General features: G+C 30.9%; 2 protein-coding genes across 2 annotated transcripts; one reads left to right on the top strand and one right to left on the bottom strand.

The window, feature by feature from the left end:
- Positions 1 to 1,249: 1,249 nt before the first annotated feature.
- Positions 1,250 to 5,553, top strand: LOC110422408 (putative disease resistance protein At1g61300). The gene is made up of 2 exons (XM_021436292.2): positions 1,250 to 1,413; positions 1,756 to 5,553. Exon 2 carries the CDS (start codon positions 1,764 to 1,766, stop codon positions 4,719 to 4,721), a length of 2,958 nt encoding a protein of 985 aa, XP_021291967.1. The 5' UTR covers positions 1,250 to 1,413; positions 1,756 to 1,763; the 3' UTR covers positions 4,722 to 5,553.
- On the bottom strand, positions 5,153 to 11,104 carry LOC110422409 (uncharacterized). The gene is made up of 6 exons (XM_021436293.2): positions 10,310 to 11,104; positions 9,738 to 9,949; positions 7,519 to 7,810; positions 7,340 to 7,425; positions 7,172 to 7,263; positions 5,153 to 5,948 (listed from the first exon to the last, which is right to left on the bottom strand). The coding sequence occupies exons 1-6, from the start codon at positions 10,643 to 10,645 to the stop codon at positions 5,704 to 5,706; spliced, it is 1,263 nt and encodes a 420-aa protein (XP_021291968.1). The 5' UTR covers positions 10,646 to 11,104; the 3' UTR covers positions 5,153 to 5,703.
- Between the last annotated feature and the right edge of the window lie 13,986 nt (positions 11,105 to 25,090).

Here is a 25,090-nt window from a genome sequence, read left to right on the forward strand (position 1 = left end):
TTCACATTATTTCTTGATTGATAAAAATAATTTGGAATAACAAAAGAATAGGTGATAAATATATAAAAATACTTTTTATTACAATTTGTGATTTTTAATTTTAAATATTAATTTTTTATAATTTATCAAAAATATTAATAATTATTAATTAAATTTTATTATGATCATTTAATTCAATTTAATTTAATTTTCTCTATTTTTCTTTTAAAATAATAAAATATTAACAGTTTATAATTTATTTAAAATATTAATAATTGTAAATTAAAATTTTAGTTTGATTTCTTAATTTGAAATTTTAATTTTTTATAAATTATATAAACTTTTAATTTGATTTTTATTTTATTTTTATTTTATTTTTTTCCTCTTTCATCGTTTGGTGACCGCAGATGCGGTTGACGCAATGAAACCCAACATAGATGGCCGCTAGAGCATCGGAGGACAGCAAGGAAATGAAAAAGAACAAGAGGCGAATTAGAGAGAGGAGGAAGAAAGAGCAAGAAAAACAAGAAAATAAAAGGATTCCTTTTACATATTAGGGTTAGGTTTTATTGCATATAAAGTAATAATTTCACAAAATAATTAAGGGTATTTTTGTTTAAAATTTTTTTAATCTATTCTATCGCAAGCCGAATATCTATTATTCATGAGAAATCAATAATAATTATTTCAATTTCTCTCGAAATGACCATTTTATGAACTAAACAACAAAATAATAGAGGAAAAAGAAGTCTTGAGGAATTGCTCAAATTAAGATGCTGATAGCAGCTATCATTAAGGAAAGAACAAACCAATGGACCGTTGTTCACACTCATTTTCTCTTCAATTGACTTTTCGTTGATTCCAAAGGTAGTACAGTTTTGAAATCTCTCTGTGAATTTTGCTTTGAAAGGTCAAATCATTTTTTTTTTTAAATAAGAAATTTCATTCCATATCAGAAAGGTTTAACAGAAACAATATCAAATTTAAGTACAGAACATATCCTACTGCATGGAATAGAGCCTCATTATAAATCCATGAGAAGAAAAATGGTCAAATGAATTTATTGCTGATAAAATTCATTACAAGAGGTTCAGGTTTGCCCACATAGCCAAAAACAAGCATCCCCAAAGGAGAGCCTCCCTGGGATAACCCTGCACCAGTTTACAATTCTTCTAAAACCCAAGTGACAGAGCCATATCAGGAAGTCATAGCAATAACAATAAAGTCCACTTCCCACTTAGTTGGACAACTAAAACATATACAACTTCATTGGGACTCTCTTGTCTTGACTTGGATTATTGACTTTTAAGTTTTCTGGTTTTTTATACCGGATGCTAATTTTCTTGAATGTGCATTTTTCCTGCTAATTTCTCAAATTTAAACAACATCTTTGAGAACAGGGGAACTGGAGAAGTACCAGGCTCATTAAATCAGGTAAACTGTTTAACTCTTTTGCATCGTTTTTTAAAATCATACCTCATGAAACACCTCATATAACCTTCAGTTCATCATGTGTAGGTTTTTCCTGTTTCATTCTCTTTCACGTTTCCATTTCTTTTTCCTTGTTTTGTTAGGCTTATTTGGGCCTGAAACTAGTCAGAGTGATTAGATATATAGGAACTATAACCCTCGGCACTTTTCAAATTTCAAGTCTATAAAGCCATGTTATTGCATTTGATGATAAATCTTGGATGAACTTTGTTGTAACACTGGCCAATCTGCTTGCTTATCGTCTTTGTTATATTGCTAAAATGGTTTTCGTTTCATATTTACAAGGAGCCTGTATGGAGCTTGCAATAGGGTCAATCTTTGAAATGATGAGGTACTGTGGGGCTCCAATTTGCAAGTACTTGGACAACCACCGCAAACTTGAAGAAAAAGTGGAACGTCTTAGAAGAAAATTGAATGATCTAAACATTCGAAAGCAAGACATAGAATCAAGAAAGGAAGCAGAGCTTCGCAGCAAAAAATTGGTAAAGAAAGAAGTCGAGAAGTGGCTTGTAGATGTGGAAACGATGAATGCTGGAATGCAAGCGATGGAAGACATGCTGCGCATTGTCCCCTACTTCTCACGTGCCCGCCTCGGAAAGCTCGTTTGTCGAAAGATTGAAGAAGTGAACGAAATTTACGAACGAGGTGGATTTCCTGAGGGTGTCGCCATTGATGGACCTCCGACCATCGGAAAGACATTACAGACAACAAACCTCGAAGGTGAAATCGATATAAAAGAACTAATATGGGAATACCTGATGGGCAATGTGGTTGGGATGATCGGTGTCTGTGGAATGGGCGGCATAGGAAAAACTACCATTATGAAACATATCAACAATCAGTTGTTGAGGGAGAGTCGATATGATAAAGTTATTTGGGTCACTGTATCGAAAGAGTTCAATGTTGTCAAATTGCAGGAAGATATTGGATCTGCCTTGAATCATTATCTTCCTAATGATGAATTGGAACGAGCAACTATGTTGATGGATATCTTGAAAAGAAAGAGATTTGTTTTAATCTTGGACGATGTATGGAACAGGTTTTCCCTGCGTGATGCGGGAATCCCTGAACCAACTTTACAAAATGGAAGCAAGTTAGTAATCACCAGCAGATCAATTGATGTTTGTCTATCTATGGGTTGTGAGATACTCAAGGTGCCGCCTCTTTCAAAACAGGAGTCCTTCAACCTTTTCCTAAATCATGTAGGGGATGATGTTCTACAAGTTCCAGCTTTGAAAGAGATTGTGAAGCTTATTGTTGACGAATGTGGTGGTTTGCCACTCGCCATTGTGACAATAGCCGGTAGCATGAAAGGGGTTGATGATGTTCGTGAGTGGAGAAATGCACTGAATGAATTACGTGAGCGTGTAAAAAGCGTGAGAGGTTTGGACAATGAAATATTTGAATGTTTGATGTTTAGTTATGACCGTTTGGGAGATCTAAAAATTCAAGAGTGTTTCCTATATTGTTCCTTGTATCCCGAAGATTATATAATTGAAAGGAACGAGTTAGTAGAAAAATGGATAGATGAAAAACTCATTGATGAATATGGGAGTAGACAAGCAATGCGCGACAGAGGACATAGTATTTTAAACAAGCTTGAAAATAATTGCTTGGTAGAGAAGGTTAAGGATTTTTTCGAGAAAGGGGTCAAGATGCATGACGTTTTGAGAGACATGGCATTGTCTATTAGAAGCGTTGGACCTCGATTCATGGTGAAAGCTGGCATGCTATTAAAGGAACTACCAAGCGAGCATGAATGGACTCAGGATCTTGACAAGGTTTCCCTGATGGAAAATTCAATAATGGTAATTCCTCCCAATATATCACCAAAATGTGGATTTCTCTCCACCTTGTTGCTGCAACAAAATCATGGATTTGAAAGGATTCCAGAAGTTTTCTTTGAGTTCATGCATGGATTAAAGGTTCTAGATCTTTCTTATACTAGTATTCTTGATCTGCCAAATTCCATTTCTAACTTGGAAAATCTTACGACACTGGTGCTTAGAAGATGTTACAGGTTAAGATATGTGCCTTCGGTAGCAAAACTTAGAGCACTGAGAAAGTTGGACCTTTTTAATACAGCTATTGAGGAGGTTCCTCATGGTATGGAAACGTTAGTCAACCTCACTTATCTTGGCTTACATTCAGGGAGTCTAAAGGAGCTACCCAGGGGAATACTACCCATGCTTTCTCATCTTCAGTACTTGGCAACCACACTCAACATAAATGGAGAGGAAATGACCAAATTGGGAAAGCTGGAGACTTTGACAGGCTCATTTCCTGAGGTGCAAGATTTCCAAAAGTATGCCAAGTTTATACGGGGTCGATGGCCTACCAGTTACCAGCTTGTAGTGGGATCACCTTGGTCTGCTGAGCACGATGATTTGACCGAGCTGTTTGAGAACCCTGAGGAATTTCATAATGGGATAACTCTTATCAATTGCGAGATAGGTAGAGAAGATCTTGTGCTTCTCCCAAATGATCTTCACGGTTTGGCTATTAAGAAGTGCCCCAATCTCTTAAGCTTAAACACCATTTCTTTGTTCCATGAAGCTAATGACTTGAAGATATGTTATATTAGCGAGTGTGAAGGGATAGAGTGCGCACTTGACTTGTCATTATTGTCTTGCAACTCAATTCAGAACATTGAGGTGTTAAACCTTAAGGGATTGCGCAACTTGCGCCAACTTGTGAGTGGACTAGCCATTGAATCTACATCTCCGGCCACTCCAGCTGCCCCAGCACCGCCTGCCATCTTCTCTTCCCTTGTAACATTTGAATTGAGCAACTGTTCAAGCATGAAGAAGTTATTTTCACGTGAGATATTGCAGGGCTTCCAGAACCTAGAATTTCTTAAAGTTGAATCTTGCAGTAAAATGGAGAAAATAATAGCAGTGGAGGAAGATGAAGGAAATGGCAAAGGAGAAGTAGGGAGTGCCAACATAACAGCATTTATTCTTCCCAAATTGAGGAGGCTAGTCTTGTGGGAACTACCGGAATTGAAAAGCATCTCCAGTGCTGGTGTTGTGATTCATGCAGATTCTTTCCAATACATTTGGATAGTGGAATGCCCGAAGCTAAAGAGGATTTCACTGTCTCTTGCCTTGCTTGAAAATGGGCAGCCATCGCCCCCTCCCTTCCTCGAAGGAATCTACATAAAGCCAAGAGAGTGGTGGAAATCAGTGGAATGGGATGACCCTAATATTATGGATGTCCTCTCACCCTTTGTTGCTTGTAAAGAAGACTAAAGAGCCACTTGAATAAAAGTGTTACTCCCACCAAATTGTCTTTATTCGATTCTTTCATATGCGCATATACATAAACATATAGTTTTGTAACATTCCTTAGCTGGAAAAATTAAGTCCAACCAAAGCATTTTATATCAACCTTATATCAGCTAAAAAACTTGGCAAAATCCCTAACTTACCTACAAAGCATGTGTATAAGGTGTCTAAACACGTTCATGCATGTGCTTAGTTTTGATGTTGGCATGAACCAACCTCAATGTTATGGTAGGTCCATGGACCCCAATGTTTCAGGTTCTAAAGTAGAGAACCAAACAAAGCAATTAAAGGCAACATCCAAAACTGAGCAAACAAATATGCAAAAAGATAAAAAGTCTCAACCATTTATCTTCTTGTTACTTTATATTATCATAAGCTAGCATATATCAAAGGCATAGCCCAAAAGTCCAGCCGTCTTGTACATCAACCACATCACATATTCATGGGAACCTATACATATACCTATTATTTCCCACTATCATCATAATGTAAATATAATATAAATAAGAAAGTCTGATCATGGCCATATCTTATTCTCCCAGCAGCTTGTAAAACCATCTTCAAAACTCAGTAGCTCAACTGCCACCATATCATCTCGATCCCTCAGTATCATATGCATCGCCCAACTCAGTAATCAGGCTTTATCTGATGCCATGAATTTTTCCACTCTCTTCGTTATATCATTATCTTTTGTGCTTTCTGCTTTACAATGCTTGAAGGTCTAACCATTTCAGCTTCTTTTTTCCTTTCTTTTCTTTGCTCTGTAAGTAAATAGGAAATCTGAACCAGAAAAAAATCCCTCAAATGGTATGCCACCACTGTACCAAATATTTATAGCATTTAACCTCAGTTTGACCATGCATTTAGCATGCAAGTTTAGGGCATTGATTTGTTTGCAGTGTGGAAAAGCAAGAATCGGACTGACTTATATCTTGATTTGATTTCACTAGAGGTACATCCCATGTGAGGCAAAAAACTGAAAATCTGGGTGATTGACCTGATGCAGCCTTAGCCAGTTTTCTGCAGCCTGCATAAGGGAATTAGCATGTTGACACTCGCTCACGCCATTCTGTGTCCACATGGATCCTTTAAATTTATAAGATGCCATTCCAAAAACAGGTAGTGAAATCTGCGGTATACCATCAGCCTTATCAGGATATACTACAAATGGTGTTTGGCCACTTCCACTGCCTACAAAAGCCAAATAAGGGTCACTTAAAGGACATGAGAAATATTTAAACTATTTTAAAAAACACAAAAACATGTTGTACGATGCGTTAGTATGAACCATAATTTCAAATCTCTAGTATGAATAACAATTCAAAATTTTCTTTGCTATAAAGCATTGATGCTATAAAGGAAGTGAATAAAAAGGTCTTCAAAACTATATCATAAGTAATTATACATTATACACTATATGAGGTATCATTTTATTATAGTATTCAAGAAAGATACAGATGAAGGCACACAAGATTCAAAATGCATCTACCAAATATCAGAGAAGATATCAAATTGCAAAAGTTTGAAGCAGATAAAACTGACCAGTACCAGTAATAGCAAAATGTATGGGCCGTTTAGTAATTCAGAATTGGCTGGACAACTATAGAACAGGTTGCTGAAGCCAATGGATTAACACTGGAAGAGTCACTCACAGCCTAATAAGATCCCTAAATCTAACCGCTAAAATGCCTTATGGTCAACTATTCCTCTCTCGAAGACCACAGTGCATGCAAACTCGTGTGTTGTACCACAAACCCCAAGAAAACTAAAAGAAGATATCGTTACATTTTCTAGCAGAATGTGATATAGATAGAAAATATCAGATGCTCAAAGAACTAAAAATAAACGTGAATGTATCAGAGTTTGCATGCTTTCTATATAGAGCAACAATCGAACTTAGCTCTTTTCTTGATGGACAGTCCATCTTCAGACTTACCTCATCAAAAGCTCATATCCCATGTTTTAAGTTTTAACAATGAAGAAAGACACCTAACAACTAAAAGTGATCAATTTGCTTCTGGAGTAAAGTTTCTCCCAGCAAGGAACGCCCTCGATTCAGCAAATGCAAGGGGATGAGGAATGCAAATCACATTTGACTAAATAATTTTAACTTTTCAGTATAACAGCAAGCAGATATTGGCACAAAAGGCATTCAGTCATACTCGTAATAATCTGATACAAGCAACTTAATAGGTGAATGAAACAGAAGGGATATTCATTTTCTTAAATGTTGCATCAAAGAACAATATAATATTATAAAACCTATCAATTTTAGATAACCACTTCACTGTCAAAGGCTGAGATTACGAACAAGTAAAGTGGGGCAGCAAAAAAGGAAATGGGAAGCAAGGGAGGGAAAGAGAGAGAGAATTTCCCCAATCCACTATAACAATAATAACAAGGATGGCGATTACCTTCTATGGGTGTGCAAAGGGAATGGTATGTTAGAAAGCAAGCATCCAAATCTTTTAATGTAGGACCTGTAGGTATTCGGTATATGGGATACCTACAAAGGTAAAATCAAGGAAAATGAACATTTGTACATTACCCCAAAAAGAGAAAAGGTGATACAGGAACTTTACCATGCAACAGATATCCAACTGATGGGCAGTAAGTCACAACTTCTTAATGTCTTCAAACCAGAATACTCGCAAGCCAGATCAAATATCTTTAACAACAGTAGAAGAGAATAAAAATAAATAAATAAGAGTTGATGCAGAGATCAAACCAGAGCCATTAAATTAAAAATAAAATAACTAGCCTTGTCTGCCAAGGGTTCACGACTATAAGGAGTATCATGCTCAAAAAACTCAAACAGCAGGCGATCTCGAGAGTTCCCAGCTTCACTATCATCACTAAAAAAGCCTTCATGCAGTGTACTGTTTTCATCACTTATGGAGAAACTGCTAACTCCAAAATGGATATCATTTGTCAAATTGAATCGACTACGCTGTTCTCTAGGAAATTTAATGCCTTTGTCTATTTCATAATCACTACTTCCATCACTACTTGAATCTCTGTAGTAGTCACCATCACTCTCTTCTCCAGATAGCCTAACCACACAATTCAAATTTGTTGTGAGTTAATAAATCGTGCATACACTCTAACTCAAAATACAAAGTAGAAACACAGAATTTGATACAATCACATTGTATTGAGTCACGGTGTAACCTACATTGCAGAAAAGTGAAAGGAAGAACAACTTGGTAGCAAGATAAATTGAACAAGTACAGTCATCCCCTATTGGAATGTACATGTTTATCGTAATGGAACAGCATATAGCCACAGAAAAATTACTTTTACAAAATTTTTGTTAAATTTTCATATATAAGAATATGTTTTAGATCATTGAATGGCTAAAAGATACCCCATTAGGGGTTAAAGTGACAGGTGTGATGTGCTATAATAATAGTAGTATTTAATTTTCCACACCAGGAAAACGAATTTTTTGTGCATTAAAGAATCATGATACAAAGAAATTTGACAATGTAAAAAAATCACTCTGATCAAGTTTTGCAAAGCCTCAACAATTTAGGCATGCAAAACCTGAATAAAGCACATGAGCTGAGTTCTTAAGTCATGATCAAGACAGTTCCCAGTTCGGGGGGAGGGGAACCACTAAGCCAAAGGCTCTTGGTTTCATGAACAAGACAATACTTTCTTAAGTTTAGCATACAAAAACATGCTATGTTGCCATTCGTGGTGTAAGAAGACATAAGTGAGTTCACAGTACACACATGCTCTACAATTTTCTATAACTCAGAATGTCTGTTTTCAATTACCGATGCTAGTAACAAGAAAGCGTTTTTCCCTAGTAGAGACCTAATGATAGCCAACATGTTTATATCCATAGTAGTATCTTTATTTGGGCTACAGCAATACTACAAGAATCCATCTACATCAAGCTTCTTAAGGTAAAACATCTGATTTAATAATTCCCACACCCTAGATCCTTCACGAAGACAAACTACAGTATCATTATTCTCACCTGTGAAGCCTATAACAAAATCCTAACACCATATAGATCAACAGTGCCAGCCGCTAAAACCACCAGGTCACTGCTTAGTTTATGGATAAACCAAAAGAAGGGATTTATATATATATAGGTGACCAAATGAAACAATGAAGAGGGACCAAGGGGGTGCAACCCCAGAAAAAATTATATTTCACAGAACTACATTTACTGAAAGCTGATAAATTAAATTTTGCTCTCACTAAGTGAACAACTAACAAAAATAAATTGTTTTTGACCAAATTAAAATGATTTATGGTCTTTACTGAATCAACATAAAAGCAGATCATACTGGCAGTATCTTTATGTAAAGACAACAAAGCATGATGATTCTTTTGGAGAAGAAGATTCCAAAAAATGGATCAATAACAAAACAAAAAAAATTGCATTTTCTAAATATCAATAGGCAATTTTCTTTACTGTTTTGTGCTTTCAATAACCACAAAGTGAGCAATACAACCCAAGTCTCAAAGAATGGAATCAACAGAAAACATCATTAAGGTATTTTCCTCTTCTGGAGCTACAACAGTATCTGTCCATTTTCAAAATCATAAAACCAATGACATCATCCTTCCATGAAAAGCCAAGCAAATGTTAAAACATACAGATGAACGACCATTGAAGGAAAAGAATACAAGAAACTATAGTAGACAATTAGTAAAATGCAAATTAAATGATACCAATCAGCATTTAGAAAACAAGTACTAGCACCATTCGATGGGCGTCAGATATATGATAACGTACCACAACTTGAAAAGCATAATATAATGAAGCAGAATAAAGTAATAGCTGTTGGCCAATAAAATACCGTAAATTCAAGAGAGAGGGAGAGGGTGAGAACTGAACTTCATCTGACAGAATAGAATGACAAATAAACAAAAATTGTGCATCCAGATAAAATTTGTACTACTTACTGCAAAAACCTGCATATTTTTCATCAATATATCGAGATACATGGGACATTTTACCTCAGCTTAGCATTTGCCTGCATAGATTCACTATATAATTGGATCCCTGACAAGTATGGAACATAGTACTGAACAACACCATCACTCCCATCAAGTACCAAAGGCACCCCAGCGCCATATGCACTCCATTCCTTGAAAGACTCCCACAAATCAGACAAGGTAAAGTAAGGCTGAAACTCCACATCACAAGTCCTCCGTCCCCTCATCGTTTTCTACACCAATACAAAATGAAAATTCATTCAAATCCCCATAATAAAATGAACAAAAAAAGGAGAAATTACCAACCATGGCATATAATTGTACTCTAGCCGGTGCTTAGATGATTGAATTTCCTCAAATTCTCAAATTACAAACAACAAAGAAAAATAAAGCCCTATTCTAGAAAGTTCTACTGTTTACATACCCACAAATGATGAAGAGGCATTTTAAACAAATACCAAACAACATAAACAGAACTACCATAATCCTTCTAAGAAAAAAATTGATAAATTTTCTTGCTCGTTCTTGCATATTTTTAGCAACCAAGTAGAAAAATCATACAGATGAGAAAAGGAATATCAGAATATATCAACCTTCGAAAAATATTGAGCCGTGACCGAAGGCCTGGTCGACTCCAGGAACCTTTCAAGGTTACTCCTTGAGACCCCAGTTTCCTCAGAGCACGGAACAGTACTTGAAACCAAAGTCTCCTTAGGATTCTTCTTATTATTATTATTATCAGAAGCTAAAGCCCTGTTCTTTGCTGGTGATGATGACCAATTACTACTACTTTTCTCATTATCTTCCTTAACAACTTCCTGTTTTTGCTTCTGTTTTTGTGCTTGGTTTTGATTTTTTCTAGCTTTTACTGGAATGTAAAACCGATCCTCTCCTCGAACCTTCCCAAATTGCAACCCAGTCCCCAGCATTCTCACTTTCAACTTTCTATCTATTATCAGCCCTCCGCTTGCTGCCTAGAAACAGAGGAAGAACAGAAACAAAATGCAAACAAAAAAAAAGTCCAAAATAAACTGCTTTGTTCTTCAACTCTTTCCAAAAATCAACCCAAACAAAATTTAAGTTAAACAAAGCATAGGTTTGTTGAGAGAAGGTAAAAAGTTAATCAAACTCTCAAATCTGGAAAGATAAACTTGATTTTTCCTGAAGTTTCTTGCAGTTTCTTAAGAAACAAACAGGAAGAAGAAAAAGAACCCAAAGGTTTTCAGTCAAAGAACAGAGAAAAATGTCAAGGAGGAAGAAAGGGATTGTTTGGTTGATTAGAAAAGGGAAGTAGAGAATTTGAGAGAGAAAGAAAAACAAAAATGGGAAAGGCGTGAAGGAGAGGAAAGGAAGACTAAACCACACTATTTCTATATACGCTTTCTTCAACTTAGTTCACCAATAGGCAACAAGGAAGGAAAAAAAAACATTATCATTATCTCCTTTTTTTTTCCCCTAATCCACTCCTTAATTACCAAATTAATTTTCATTAAGTTCTTGATTAATTTCTTACCTTATTTTATTTATTGAATTGAATTTATTCGTTATTGGGAAAATAATTTCGGGGTTTTTTTTTTAATGGGGAGGATTAATTAGGTGAAAAAGTTGAAAAGGACGAAAAGAGTTTGTAAATATGAGATTAGTTGGGTTCTGAGGAAAACAACACGTGCGGAGTAAAAGAGTTGGTAAGGCACGTGCATAAAGCATTCTTCTAACATCCGACCTTTTTCTTTTTTTTAATTATATAAAATTTTCAACAAATTATATGAAAATATTATATTTAAAAAAAACATAATACTTAAAAAGATCCATGAATTATTTAAAAAAATTTAAATAAAATTTTAATTTTTTATTATTATAACTAATTATAAATTAATTATTATTAATCAAAATATCACTTATCATTTTATATTACATAGTGCTAACATATCATAATAAATGATAATGTGATATGTTTATATGATAGGGTAACATGAACATGTGGTATTTTTTACTTCTAACATAACATAAAAATAATAAGTAATATTTGATTAAGAGAAAATTATGAGTAATAGCTTTCCTCATAAAGTGATTTCAGAAATAACTACTTATATGAAAGTATCTTTTTTTATCCAAATATAAACATGAATAGACCAAAATGCTTTTAAAAATATCTTGACAAATTAAGCTCTCGATATCTCCCTCCCATAATAGAGAAAATAAAAATAAATGCTCAGCTATTTTAACTCGTTAGTCTCTCTCAGCTCTATAAACTGTATCAACTCTGTCAACTCTTTGTTGAGCATTATCATTATCGTGTTGTCATCTATCTCTTGACATCTAGTCATATTGTCATTGATAATCAGATCTTATAGCAGATATGACATCAATGTATATTATTGAATTTATTATTGTAACACATTAATTTTTAAAATTTTTTGTGCACATTAGAACATAGATTAAAAATATTGTCCAGAGTTGTTACACGCCATGCATCTAAAATGCACATAACGTTTAAAAAATATATTGAAATAACATGTATTAGCACATTACGTGTAACATTTTTATTGAACATGGCATGTGACAATGTGCATAAAGCATTTCTTCGAACATGCTACCTTTTTCTTTTTTTTTTAATTATATAAATTTTCAACAAATTATACGAAAATAATATTTTAAAAAACATAATACCTAAAAAACCCATGAATTATTTAGAAAAATTTTAATAAATTTTTAATTTTTTTATTATTATAACTAACTATAAATTAATTGTTACTAATCACAACATCACTTGTCATTTTATACCACATGGTACTAACATATCATAATAAATAATAATGTGATATGCTTATATGGCATGATAATATTAACATGTGACATTTTTCACTTTTAGCATAGCATAAAAATAATAAGTGACATTTGATTAATAATAATTATCAATTATTAATTATAAAAGTCTATTTGACTTAAAATAAAATACAAAAACTTAATTGAGCGTGTTAAAAGAATAAAAGTTTATGTGAATTTTGTTAAATAGTTTTGAAACTTTTGAAAATAGGGTAAACTCTACATAGACCCTTGTTATATAATTTTTTCTCACAGAATATCTTGGGATTATTTTATATATATATATATATAATTTTATGTTTTATTTTTTTTTCAAAAGTAATAATGGTGTAATTTTTTTATAAAAAGATAATAAAAACCTCTGTGTTTTAATTGTTTTTTGTTTAATTAAAACAAATTAAGGCTTGTACAATTGAAAGAAGGCAATCTTTCGACACAAACTTCATATCCAAGGATTCGTGGACACCTTTAGAAAGTAGCATCCAGGTGTTGTGGGCTGTACTTTCTGAGGTTATCGGCGTGGCGGGCATAAAACTATCAAAGGGTAAAGGCTAGACTACTCCTTAGCCTCAGAAGCCATTGCTGATGACGTTCATGACTCTTACATTCTCGTTGATGTTATGGGTAGTGATCATTGCCTTATTGGCCTTATACTCAAGGTCTAGTCTAGTTTGCAGCAACAACACTGGATTAATTGGTCTGTGTACAGGATAAGTGCAACATTGTTGTCAACCAAAACCCAACATGAAAGAAGTTTGACAGTGTGGGGAGTTAAAACATTGGAATTTCACTGATGCAACTGCTACTGCCATTGCTCAGGTTTTTGTCAAAAGCAGATTTGCACGAAGGTTGTAGTGCAGAAAACAGGAAGAAGGTTGAAACTCAAAAGCCATTTGAACTTTATGAGATTATATTAAAATGTATGGGGCATTTGAAGAAGAGAACACTGTGAACCTGCATCCGAAGCAACGAAGGAACTGAAGAAAGCCAATAACAGTATTGGAGTAGAAGGGAAAGCATTGAATTTTATTGCAAGTAATAGGCAGTGTCACCTATGTTTCTTGTTTGGATAGTGAGAAAGTGAGGAGAGAGAGAGAGAAACGTTAGAAAAGAAAGATTAAAACAAGAAGGTTGTTATTGTCTTTTTATAAAAAAATTAACAGACAATTAACATTGTTATTTTTTTTGGGAAAAAAAATAAAATACAAGATTTTATATGAGATAAAAATAACCCCAGGGTGCTATGTGAAAAAAGAATATACCATAAAAGATTTATATGGAGTTTACCCTTAAAAATATTATGTCCAAAAAAATAATGATGGTAATAATAGTCATAAAATACTCACCAACTATAATCCCTAATGCACTAAAGTTATTTAAAAGAAGGATATAATTATTTTATAAAGCAAAAAAACTTTAAAATTTTTACAAAAAAATGTTTTATTATATATTTAGTTAAGATAAAGTTTTAGATTTTGGAAATTGATATAAATTTTCTTTATGTATATTTAAATAGTTATGAGAATTTGAAACAAAAAATGTTGATACAAGAATAAATGTTTTTCTTTGAGGATGTGTTTGGTAATCGGAAAATAATTTGTTGTAGAAAAAATTTTTTGTAGAATATTTTATAGGAAAATTTAATATTTTCTATTATTTGGTTCAACTGTTGAAAATATTTTATATTGTTTGGATTATCTTGTAAAAAATATTTTCCATCATTGTTGTTTGGGTGATAAAATGATAAATAAGAGTTGATTACAAAACAATAGTATCATTTGGTTATCTCATTAAAATTAAAAATAAAAATGGTGAAAATCAATAGTGATATTTTCCAAAACATTTAACCACATATTGTAGCGAAAGTAAGCTATAGTTTATTTTTTTAAAAAAAAAATTCCTTCTCATCACCTTTTTACCATAATACTATAAAAATATCAATATCCATCGATTATGTAAAACATTCAAAACCTATATTTATAAATGTGTATTCATCAAATGATAGTTATTGAAATATTTTTTGTTATAATTATTGGTAAGATTTATTAAATTTATAAATAAAAATATTAATTACATTGAATGATTTTATTAAAAATTATTTTTAAAAATTTTAATAGTATTAAATAATTGAAATATTAATATTTTAAGTTAAATATTAATATTTATAAAACCTATATTCCTAAGCTTAGTATAAAAGCATTTTTTTCTATTTTTTGAAAAAATGTCTTACGCCTCTCAAGGGCAAGAGGCATAAGACATTTGACGTGTTCAATGAGTATTTTTTCTATTAACTCGTAAAATGTTTTACATCTGAAATAAATTTTTCGTCTTCCAAATAACAATAAGTGTTGAAAACGATTTTAAAAAGATATTTTACGTCAAAACAAACAGACCCTTAATTCTATCAACTTTGCATAAAATAATAACCAGCAAAAAAAATATATTTTTGTAAATGCATTGAAATTTGTTATATTTATTTTATATTTCGAACTCATAGAAAACCATGCATACACACCACAAGTGAGATTTACAAATCCAACAAAAGAATAATAAATGAAATTATAATATTTAAGTATAATCGACCACAATCATTCTCATAAAGAATTTGTCATATTTTCTTCTATAAGAAAGATTCGCTGTATCTATCATTTATTATTATATTTAACATTTAAAATTTAAAATTATTTATGATTAAATATATTTTTAAAGTCAAATTAATCAATAAAAATATATTACAATGGTTAAGTGTCTGTTTAGCTTTTTTTTTCAACTTATTTACCTCTTCAAATCAGAAGTTAGGTCAAATAAAAGTTTTGAAAAGATTTTAAAAAAATATTTTTTTTAAAGAATAAATTTTTTTAAAAAAAAGAGCTTCACTGAAAACGCCAAAAAGAAGTTTTCCCTTCCCTTTTTAAAAAACGCGTCAAAAGAAAGAAATTAAAAAGAGGAATGCTAAAAATAAAGATATCAAGAGGGCAAAAGAGTAATAAATAAATAGAAAGGAGGGCTTAAAGGAAAAAAAAGAATATTTTTAGAGATCTCTTTTGGCTTAAAAACTAAATATCAAAAAGAGAGATATTAGTTAGAGGGAATAAGGAATAACCAGAAAATAGGGTAGAAAAAATAGGGATGCCGAGTGGGAGACCACCGACATTAGTGATGAAAATCTTGAGAGAGAGAGAGGAAAGGAGTTGTGATAGAGGAAGAGTGTGGACTACTAATCTGTCCTTAATAACTCAGATACCATGAAGAAAAACTCAACAAAGAAGATAAGAAGTGCAAATGGTGAATTTGTTATTTTCTCTTTTGTTTTTTGATGTAGAGAAACTCTCTGCTTTTATAGAGTATATGATTTGTTTCTGTGGAAAGTTTTTCAATGGTATAGAGGAAATTTCTACTAAATTTTGTGCTGATTTTTAGCACATGAGGGTTATGATTTTGGGTTGTGCTTATTTTTAACACATGTAAGCTATGATTTTGGGCTATTGCTTGTACATCTACAGAGGTGGTTTTGTACTAATTTTCAACACATATGAGCTGTAATTGTAGTGTTGCTACTATTTACTTCGAATGAGTGATCTACTTCTACAAGGTTATCACTTTAGTATCAATAGGATATTTGAAGATGTAGAAAGAGTTCCATTAACCAACCTAGAGCCAATTTCTCTTCATTTTCTATGTTTTCCTTCAATTTTGAGCCTTTGTTTACCTCTTTAGCATTTTAGCTCCTCTTTAGGTTATCATCTTTCTTGCACCTTTAATTCCAAGTTGTGTTTCAACCTAAGAAGATCTTTTAAGTTGTTCTTCTTCCCTGTCATTGTTGTAAGTAATGAGGATGAGAATCTTTTGATTGTTTGATTAAGGTCAAATTGTTGATTTACTCCCAAAAATCCATCCCAAACATAATTGGCACTCCTAGTAGGACATCTTGATAAATTATGAGTCCAACAAGAGAAATCTTCAAGAAAATATCCACCTTCGAAGAATACAGTGGTCGCTTAAGATGTTTCACAATTTGGTGCTGAAACCTAGTTAAGGCCAAGGGAAGCTTTGATGAACATCATGAAAAGTTGTAGTTTTAACAAGAACAAGGTAGGTAGTTTTATTAGTTTGGATGTCTAAATATATTTTTTTATAATTGAAAGAAGTAGGATTCGAATTTTATTCTTTAAATAGAAAATGAATCAAATACTCAAATATAAATATTATATTATATTTGGTAACTGTACAGATATAAAAAAAGACCAGTCAACTTGCTGCTGGTACAAAATAAGGGGTCAACATGACGAACCTTTCCAGCACCCAATGTTTTCTATTCCCCTGTACAAAACTGAAGGAAAAAGAAGGATGACATGTTTTATACATTCCTTACACATATCACCCATAAACAAAAGCTCCCCTAGAGAAGTAACAGAATAATCTACTATCAGCAAATTTACCATCAATGAGCTTTCAACATCCGCACCATTCAACATCAACATTAACCGCAATAAACTCATCAATCACAATTCCACCATCCACATCTTCAGTAGGTACTCAAAATAAAAAATAAAAGTCAAGAAATCATGCAAGCAAGAAAATCACAATGAGCTCATCGATCGTTACCCTGTATCTTAAGTTCAACATCAATTATTTTCAAGGTTATGAGTGGTTACCTCCGAAATAATCCACGGCAGGTTACTTGTCCTTTGAACCCATTGTTTAGCAAGCTCGTCAACTTCACCATTGGATGACTTGAGAATGTGTCTAATGCTCCAATCTGTACTTGTTTAAGAACGTTTAAGATCTGAATGACAATAGGCCTCGATCATAAGTTAATGGGTTCCATGAATGTATTTAAATCCAAACGTTGCTCAACTACCAAACATGATCTCGATGGTTTCACAACTTCAATAGCTAACTAGGTAAGTGCAATCAAAAGGTATTGGTAGACCACTAGACATAACATTTCTCAAAATTTTTAGGAAAAAAAATACCCAACATTAGGATGAGACATGGCGAGTTTAGAATTTAAGGATCATGGGTGGTTATCAACATTTCCACCATAGAATGACACTAGTCAAGTCTATAAAGTTTCTAACCACAATCTTCAATGATTTATAATTTTGAATGAAAAAGAAAGCAACAAGGATGAAGAGTTTCATTTGACAAGTTGGACAGACTTCAACATCTTAATATAGATAAGATTTCGAAGATGTGGAATTAGTTTCAAAAACCAACCCAAAAAAAAAAATGCATTTTAAAATTTTATGTTTTCCTTTAATTTTCAACATTAATTATTTACCTTTCTAACATTTTATTTTCAACACTTGTTTTACCTTACAATATTTTGTTATTTCACGCACTTATTTATCTTTTCAGCACTTTAATTTAAAGTTGAGTTTCAACCTATAATGTTTTTTCAAGTTTGTATTCTTCTCCATCACTAATATAAGAAACAAGGTTAAGAGTCCTTTAATTGTATGATTAAAGTCAAATTACCACATTATTCCCAAATATCTATCCCAACATTTTGACACTTCTTAATTAGTTTTAGTGACAAAAAAATATACCACAAAAAATTTGCATAAAAATCTTAAATTCATATCGTAATATTTTTTCTTTGAATAAAAAATGGATTAGCATATATTTGAGAATAACATCTTAACTGACTTGATAACCTGTACCAACAAAATTAAATTTTAATAAATTAATTTTAACCTGCAAGAGATAAATACCTAACCCATATATTCTAATCAAATTCGGGAAATAGAGCATGCATTCAAACCGTACGGCAATATCATTAATCCCATGTTAAAAGGCTTTTCAAGTTCCAAAATTAAGGATAGAATTTAGAAGAATTGACTAGTTGTTGCCGTCCAAGAAGCTGTCCTAAAATCAGTTCTACCTTTCGGCCACTGTCCTAAAATCGATTTAAATGTGGATGGAATCATTATAGAAACAAACTACCTACAACAAGTTATTTGTATTGAAATTTTTGTCTCCCCTAGTATCTTTCAAAATGACATCGACCAGTCAATTAGTTCATAAATTCAATAATTCGAGTTGAATTAATAAAAAATTTTACATTATTCAATGACAGATCGTTTTCTTTTATCTCGTAAATTTTATCCCTTTCATTCATAATTCAAATAGAAGATTTTCAAATCAGATTTCATGTTTTATATATCGACACTTAATTTTTTAATAATTACTTCTTAATATTGTAATTAAACACACTATAGAGGTTTTTTTTGTTTTAATTTTGAAGAAGGGTTTTCAAATTCAACTCTTTAAATAGAAAATAAATTATATTAAAATAATATTATTTGGTAATCATCACTCTAACTTGGTAGGTACTTAATCTTAGGAAATGTAATTGTTTAGTTGGAAATGTATGTTTCATGAGCATAGCCGCTAGGTGAATTAGGACTAGTTGTAAAACTGATGGAACCCCACACGCTTTGATAATTAGTACTTTCTACTTTGGCAACAAATTAAGATAGGATTAGTTGACTTGAATGCTTCAAACTATGCTTTAAAGTGTCTTGGTCTGCATTTGCAACATTTGGTTTTTTATTTTTTCAGACAATAAATTAATCCTATTTACTGGTGTTTTTTGTAATGCAATTAGTGTACTGCCGACTAACCGGAACATTAAATCAGATTGGACCTAGCAGGCAAACTTGATCCACCATTAATTGTAGACTAAATACTCCACTTTCGGTCAAAATTTTTTGGTTTTTACCAATTTAAGGTCAAATATTTTAATTATAAAATTAAAAGTCAAATGTTTTCAATTCTTTACAATTAAAGGTTAAGGTGAGAGGTGTTTGGGACATATAAGATACACGTATTACCTAAACACTGACTTATCGTGTAAGATACGAAAGAGTGGTTTTGTTAAAAAGTCCTTTTTATTAAGTCAAAAAATATATGATGTGACATGTAACAATTTTTTTATCATGATGTGTGATAATTACATCTTTTAACATTACGTATAATAATTAAATCTTCAACATAATATATAATAATTATATATTTTTTACATGATATGTGACAATTATATTTTTTAACATAACGTGTAATAATTAAATTTTTAACATGACACATCTTCAATATAAAATGTAATAATTAAATTTTTATAGTAACAAAATTGTCAACATAATAAATAATAATTATTTCTAAGTTGATGCGTAATAATTAAATTTTAAAATATTACATGTAACTATACATTTTTCATGATGCTAACAACATTTCTGTCAAAAAAAACAAAGAGAATCAAAGCAACATTCGAGAAAAAAGGGGACACACGGAGCATGCAATGATCAAATTCTACAATTCAATCAAAAGTTGCCTCCAAAAAACAAGGTTCCCCCTACCCAAAAGGAAAAAGGAGATCCCCTTTCCTAGTAAACACTCCCCCTCCCTCACCTAAAAAAAAAAAATCTCCCAAAAGCACCCTAAACCCATTAACCCCTCTAAAAAGAACCTTCAAGATTTGTTCCTGCTATCAAGTTTTTATGTTCAGGTAGGGTCAAAAGTTTCTTGTGTTGGTTGTTGTTTGATGAGGGACGACTGCCTTTCTTAAGTAATTGTTCGCTTTCCTTTCTTGTATGGTTTTTTTTTTTGCAAAACCGGTTTTCATGTCAATGGGAATCTTTTTAACAATTTCAGCTCAAAACTAATATTGGCATACTAGTTGTGAGAATAATAAAATTTACTTAAAAAAAATATTTTTCAACACGTCAAATCATTAGCTCATGCGATTTTTTATCAGGTGTGATACATACTCCTTTTACCTGTCAACTTAGCTTTTAATTATAAGAAATAAAAAATATTTAGGCCTTAATTGTTATAACTAAAATGTTTGGTGCTTAATTGAAAAAATATCCAAATGTTTAGCCCCAACTTGAGCATTTAGCCTAAATAGCAAGTTAACTTAATTAGGTTAGACAGGATCTAGGAGAAAAGGAAAAAAATAAAAATAAAATTCATTGAGCATCAATTTTACAATAAATTTTTAAATTGATAAAATGTTCCAAAAAGTCCTTGAATTATTAAGAAATTTCAAATAAACATTTATTCTTATATTACATTCAATTAAGTCCTTGTTTTTTTATTTTTGATCAAATAGACCCTATAATAAACAATTGACTAATTATCATCAATCAAAATATTATTTATCATTTTGTACTTATATGGTGCGCACATAGAATGTGAAAGCTGATATATACTATATTATTATATCACATCGACACATTATATTACTATTTATTATGACATATCAACATATTACATCAACAATATGATATAAAATAATAAACGATATTTTAATAAACAACAATTCATTAGCTTTTTTTCTCAAAATTAAAATATAAGAGTTTTATTAAATATAATTAAAAAATAAAGATTTATTTAAAATTTTTTAAAATATTATGTCTTTTAAATTTTAATGTATAATACACGATTTTGTTTTTCAAATCTCTTTACCAAATTAAATGTAAACAAACTTGAGATCAAAGAGAACATTATTCCTTATGGTTCCTAATTAATAAGAATTATTGGAGCCATAATCTTTCATAGGTATGGAAAGTGACCGGCATTACCATCTACAGAAAGATCTTACCAAAATTTTATTCTATTAGAGATTACATTGAAATTTACTGCAGTTGTCAAGATCGAATCACAACATGTGAAATGAACGTCCCTCCCAAATTTGTCTTGTAATTCTGCTCTCAAATTCCCAAGAACTGTACCTTACTATAATTCTTCTTAGTGTTAGTCAAGGAAGATTGACATGATTGAAGGACAAATATTAAATTTGTTATTATTGAATTGTACTGTATTTTAATCAGGATAAACTTTGTTATTGTGTTTTTATTTTGAATTAAATATATATAAATAATAAAAGGAGTATTTTGAGTATTACATATTAAATATATATATGTGAGGTCATATGATTGTAATATTTTGAGTATTTTCCATGAGTTAGCATAAAAGGATTGAAAAAAAAAAGACTCGAAATAATTAATAATGAAAAAAATGATATGTCAATAATTGTCACATTTTTTTTAAATGAGGTGGCAAAAGTTTTGTATAATATTAAGGGTTGGGTTATAAGTAACAGGGAATGCTTTATTCCTTGCTTTATCAATGAATTTGTACCTTTAAAAAATATATATATATTAAGGGTTAGAATTTTTTTATGCTAAATAATGAATATATAAAATATATCAAGAAACCTATTTTCTTCATACTAAAGTGCAAATTTTCATGTTTGTGGAGTTGTAAAATATTTAAAAGTTGAAGTTTCTTGATTAAATTTACACAAGTTTTAAGTTAAGAATCCTAATATTAGAGCAGCGAGATACACATAATTCATGTAATAAATATTGGTATTTCACATAATTTAAATTGTTAAATAAATTCCTAAATAAGGTAAACTAAAATAAACTCTAATGAAATTTTGAAACAAAATTAAAGATTACTTAATTAAGAATGTTCTTGAAAAGTTTAACTTATAGTTGGAGAAGCGAATAATTCTCTTTTAGATTGTATTTTACCTAAGTAATTGAATAGGTTAAATAAATTACTTCAAATAAAAAAAGCAAATTAATTTTACATGTAGTTGAATAAAAAAACCAAAAAAAGATTAATATAGTTAAAATTATGATTGGTCACTTAGATATTAAATAGTGAGAATAATAGAATTTTAACTTCTTTAATCTAAGAAAAAATAATATAAAATATAAAACATAAAAACTTATAATTAACCTTTCAAATGTTGCTAATGAAGTTTTATCTTAGTGGAAATATAGAGGCCTATTCTTAAAAGGTGTAGGTTCAAGTCACACAGTGTGGATTTGATCCCACTAAATGTTAAATTTGTCTCTACCTATATGCCTAGTTTGTTAGTTGGTTTGTCTATTCAATGACTTGATATATGATATGCAATATGTGATTATAAATATAATTGCTGCATATATTCCAGATGATAAGATTATAATCTTTGATTCAAAGTAATTTTTATATTAAAAAAATTTTAAAATAAAATATGAATAAACTTGAGTTGAGATAAGGAGTTTAAAAAGGTACTACCATTAATATTGTATATAAAAAAATATAAGATTAAAAATTAAATTATTTAAATAAATTTTTATTTTTTTATTACTTTCAATCAAGTCATTTTATGTTTTGTTTAAGTCGAATAAGTTATTATATCTTTATTTTAAGTCAAATAAATCTTTATAATTAATAATTGACTTAATCAAAATATTAATTATCATTTTATATCATATGGTACTTACGTGATATGTTGATATGCTATAAAGGATGGTAATATGAAATGTTGATATACAATAATTGATAATGTTGTGGTATGATCATTTGACTATATGATATTTTTATTTTTTAAGTCATTATCACATCAATATTATGTGACACAAAATAATAAGTGATATTTAGATAAATAATAGTTAATCAATAATTAATTACAAATATTTATTTGATTTAAAATAAATTTAATTGAATACAATCAAAAAATAAAAATTTATTTAAATTATTTTAAAATCAAAGGTTTTTTTTAACATTTTATACCTAAAACAAAATTTTGAGTTCTAATTAAAAAAAAAACCTTGAGGGTGCATGTGATTTGTTAGTGATCAAAATCAATTAATTAGTGACCAATTTAGCTTTTCTTTCAATTTATTGTCAATTTTAGGGATTACTCACTAGAACGATAACTCATAACAATGACATGTTCAATCCCATGAGATCCTCATTAATACTGAGGGGCATTGGCTCTTGCCCACCTGTCCACACGTTTAGAGATGTGTCACTTTGGCAGTCGATGTGAGTGGAAACTGCAGGCCCAGCTGATGGCAGATGTAAGCTAATTTCAGACTAAAAAAAAGAAACCAAAAGCAGATAAGTAGAGATAAGACGTTTGATGCTGCCCAGATTGTGACGCAAGAATGTTGATAGATTGGGTCCACAGCCTTTGCATTGGTTGGACTTTGGTATTTCATCTATCTTTTTGTATTGGGTGAGAGCTGAAACTATGGAATCTTAAACATAATCCAAACAGCATATTCCCAACCCTTTTCGAAAACTATTTGATAGTTATTTCATCCCATCACAGCCTCACTTCATCAGAAAACTAAAGTGTTTGGTAAAATTTATAAGTTTGGCAGAATTCTCTTTCTCTCTCTCTCTCTCTAATATATATATATAATATCTTTATTATAAAGAAAAGGATGGGAGGCAGAAAATTTTCACAATGTCCCTTTTTCTGCAAGAAAGAGATGAGGTAGCCAGAATAATGCTGATTGTGAATGGTGTACATTCTGCTGATAAGTCATACCAAATAATTAGGGCTTATAATTATGAAGTTTGGTAAACTCTATGGTCCAGATTGCATCTTCATCATATAAGTATAACTTGATTGAATGCTGATAAGTTCTTTCTTCTATGCTTATCCTTTTCAGGCATAAACTACTGCAATTTTTTAAGGAGGAACAACTTTCCTGTGGTATATATATAAAGCATATAAACATGCCTCATCAAGGGTTAGTCTTAGGTAAATAGTGAATGATAATTATCTCATATTAAAATATTGGTAACCTTGCTTTCGACCAATGAATCCATTTGATTGCAAAAAGAAAAAAATTATACATGGTTTCTTACCTATTTTGTCCTTTTTTATGGAATACTTCCTATTTCTTTTGTCTTATTGTAAGAAACCAATTTTCCAGCTCTTGTTTGTGCCATTATGAGTGGTAGGACGATATCTTAATCAATTAGAGAAACAAGCACCAACTTTCTTTCTCTTTTGCTGTTTTTAGGGTTACTTAATTTTTGGAGTGATGGAATTTCATTTACTTGTTGGACGATGCAAGTCATTTTCGTTTTTCCTGGCATTAGGCAAGCAGTTAATACATTTAATATGTTTCTACCTCAAATTGAAATTGTCTACAGTGCTGCTGCCATCTGATTAGAAGCCACTTTGTTGTCTGCATTTATCAAGATTTAATTTTTTATAAAGGCTACACAATTTGTATAGTTAAATTTCACAAAACCTTCTCTAGGCGATAAAATGCTTCAAGTTTCTTGTTCTACTACTAATAATTCCTTTACTACTATTACTATAAAATAACCTTCTTGTAGAAAAAATATTTTATCGATAATTTTCCTTACTATATCCAATTTTTTTGTGTCAAAGCGCATTTCGATTATTTTTTGATTACTTACTTTCTATTGATAATCTATTGAAATTCAGTTGGTAATAACAAATCCATCAATCTATTTATCTTTTGTTACCATTCTATCAAAATTTGTCGACAAATTTTATTGACGAAATGTTTTCCAGTAGAAAAATCTTTAATTTTGCTAATGTATTAAACTTATCACGAAAAGGACTTCTTTAACTTTCTCCATTTTTTTTAAATTAATATATTAAACTTAAACTATTAATAATCAAAGATTATAAATAGACAATAATTTTATATAATAGGTAAATCAAAAGAAACAAAAAGAAAAAAACTTGTAATAGACAATAGTGCTTTAAA

The sequence above is a fragment of the Theobroma umbraticum genome, unplaced genomic scaffold (assembly GCF_002168275.2).
Source record: "Theobroma umbraticum cultivar Fairchild unplaced genomic scaffold, ASM216827v3 scaffold_146.0, whole genome shotgun sequence".
NCBI lineage: Eukaryota > Viridiplantae > Streptophyta > Magnoliopsida > Malvales > Malvaceae > Theobroma > Theobroma umbraticum.

Bases quoted from the DNA above. Each gene is read 5' to 3' on its own strand.
- LOC110422408 (XM_021436292.2), top strand. From the start codon at position 1,764: ATGGAGCTTGCAATAGGGTCAATCTTTGAAATGATGAGGTACTGTGGG.
- LOC110422409 (XM_021436293.2), bottom strand. From the start codon at position 10,645: ATGCTGGGGACTGGGTTGCAATTTGGGAAGGTTCGAGGAGAGGATCGG. The intron at 7,426-7,518 runs GCTAGTTATTTT...CTGTTGTTAAAG, and splicing joins GTGAACCCTTGGCAGACAAG to ATATTTGATCTGGCTTGCGA. The intron at 5,949-7,171 runs GTAATCGCCATC...TGGCTTTTGTAG, and splicing joins CCTTTGCACACCCATAGAAG to GCAGTGGAAGTGGCCAAACA.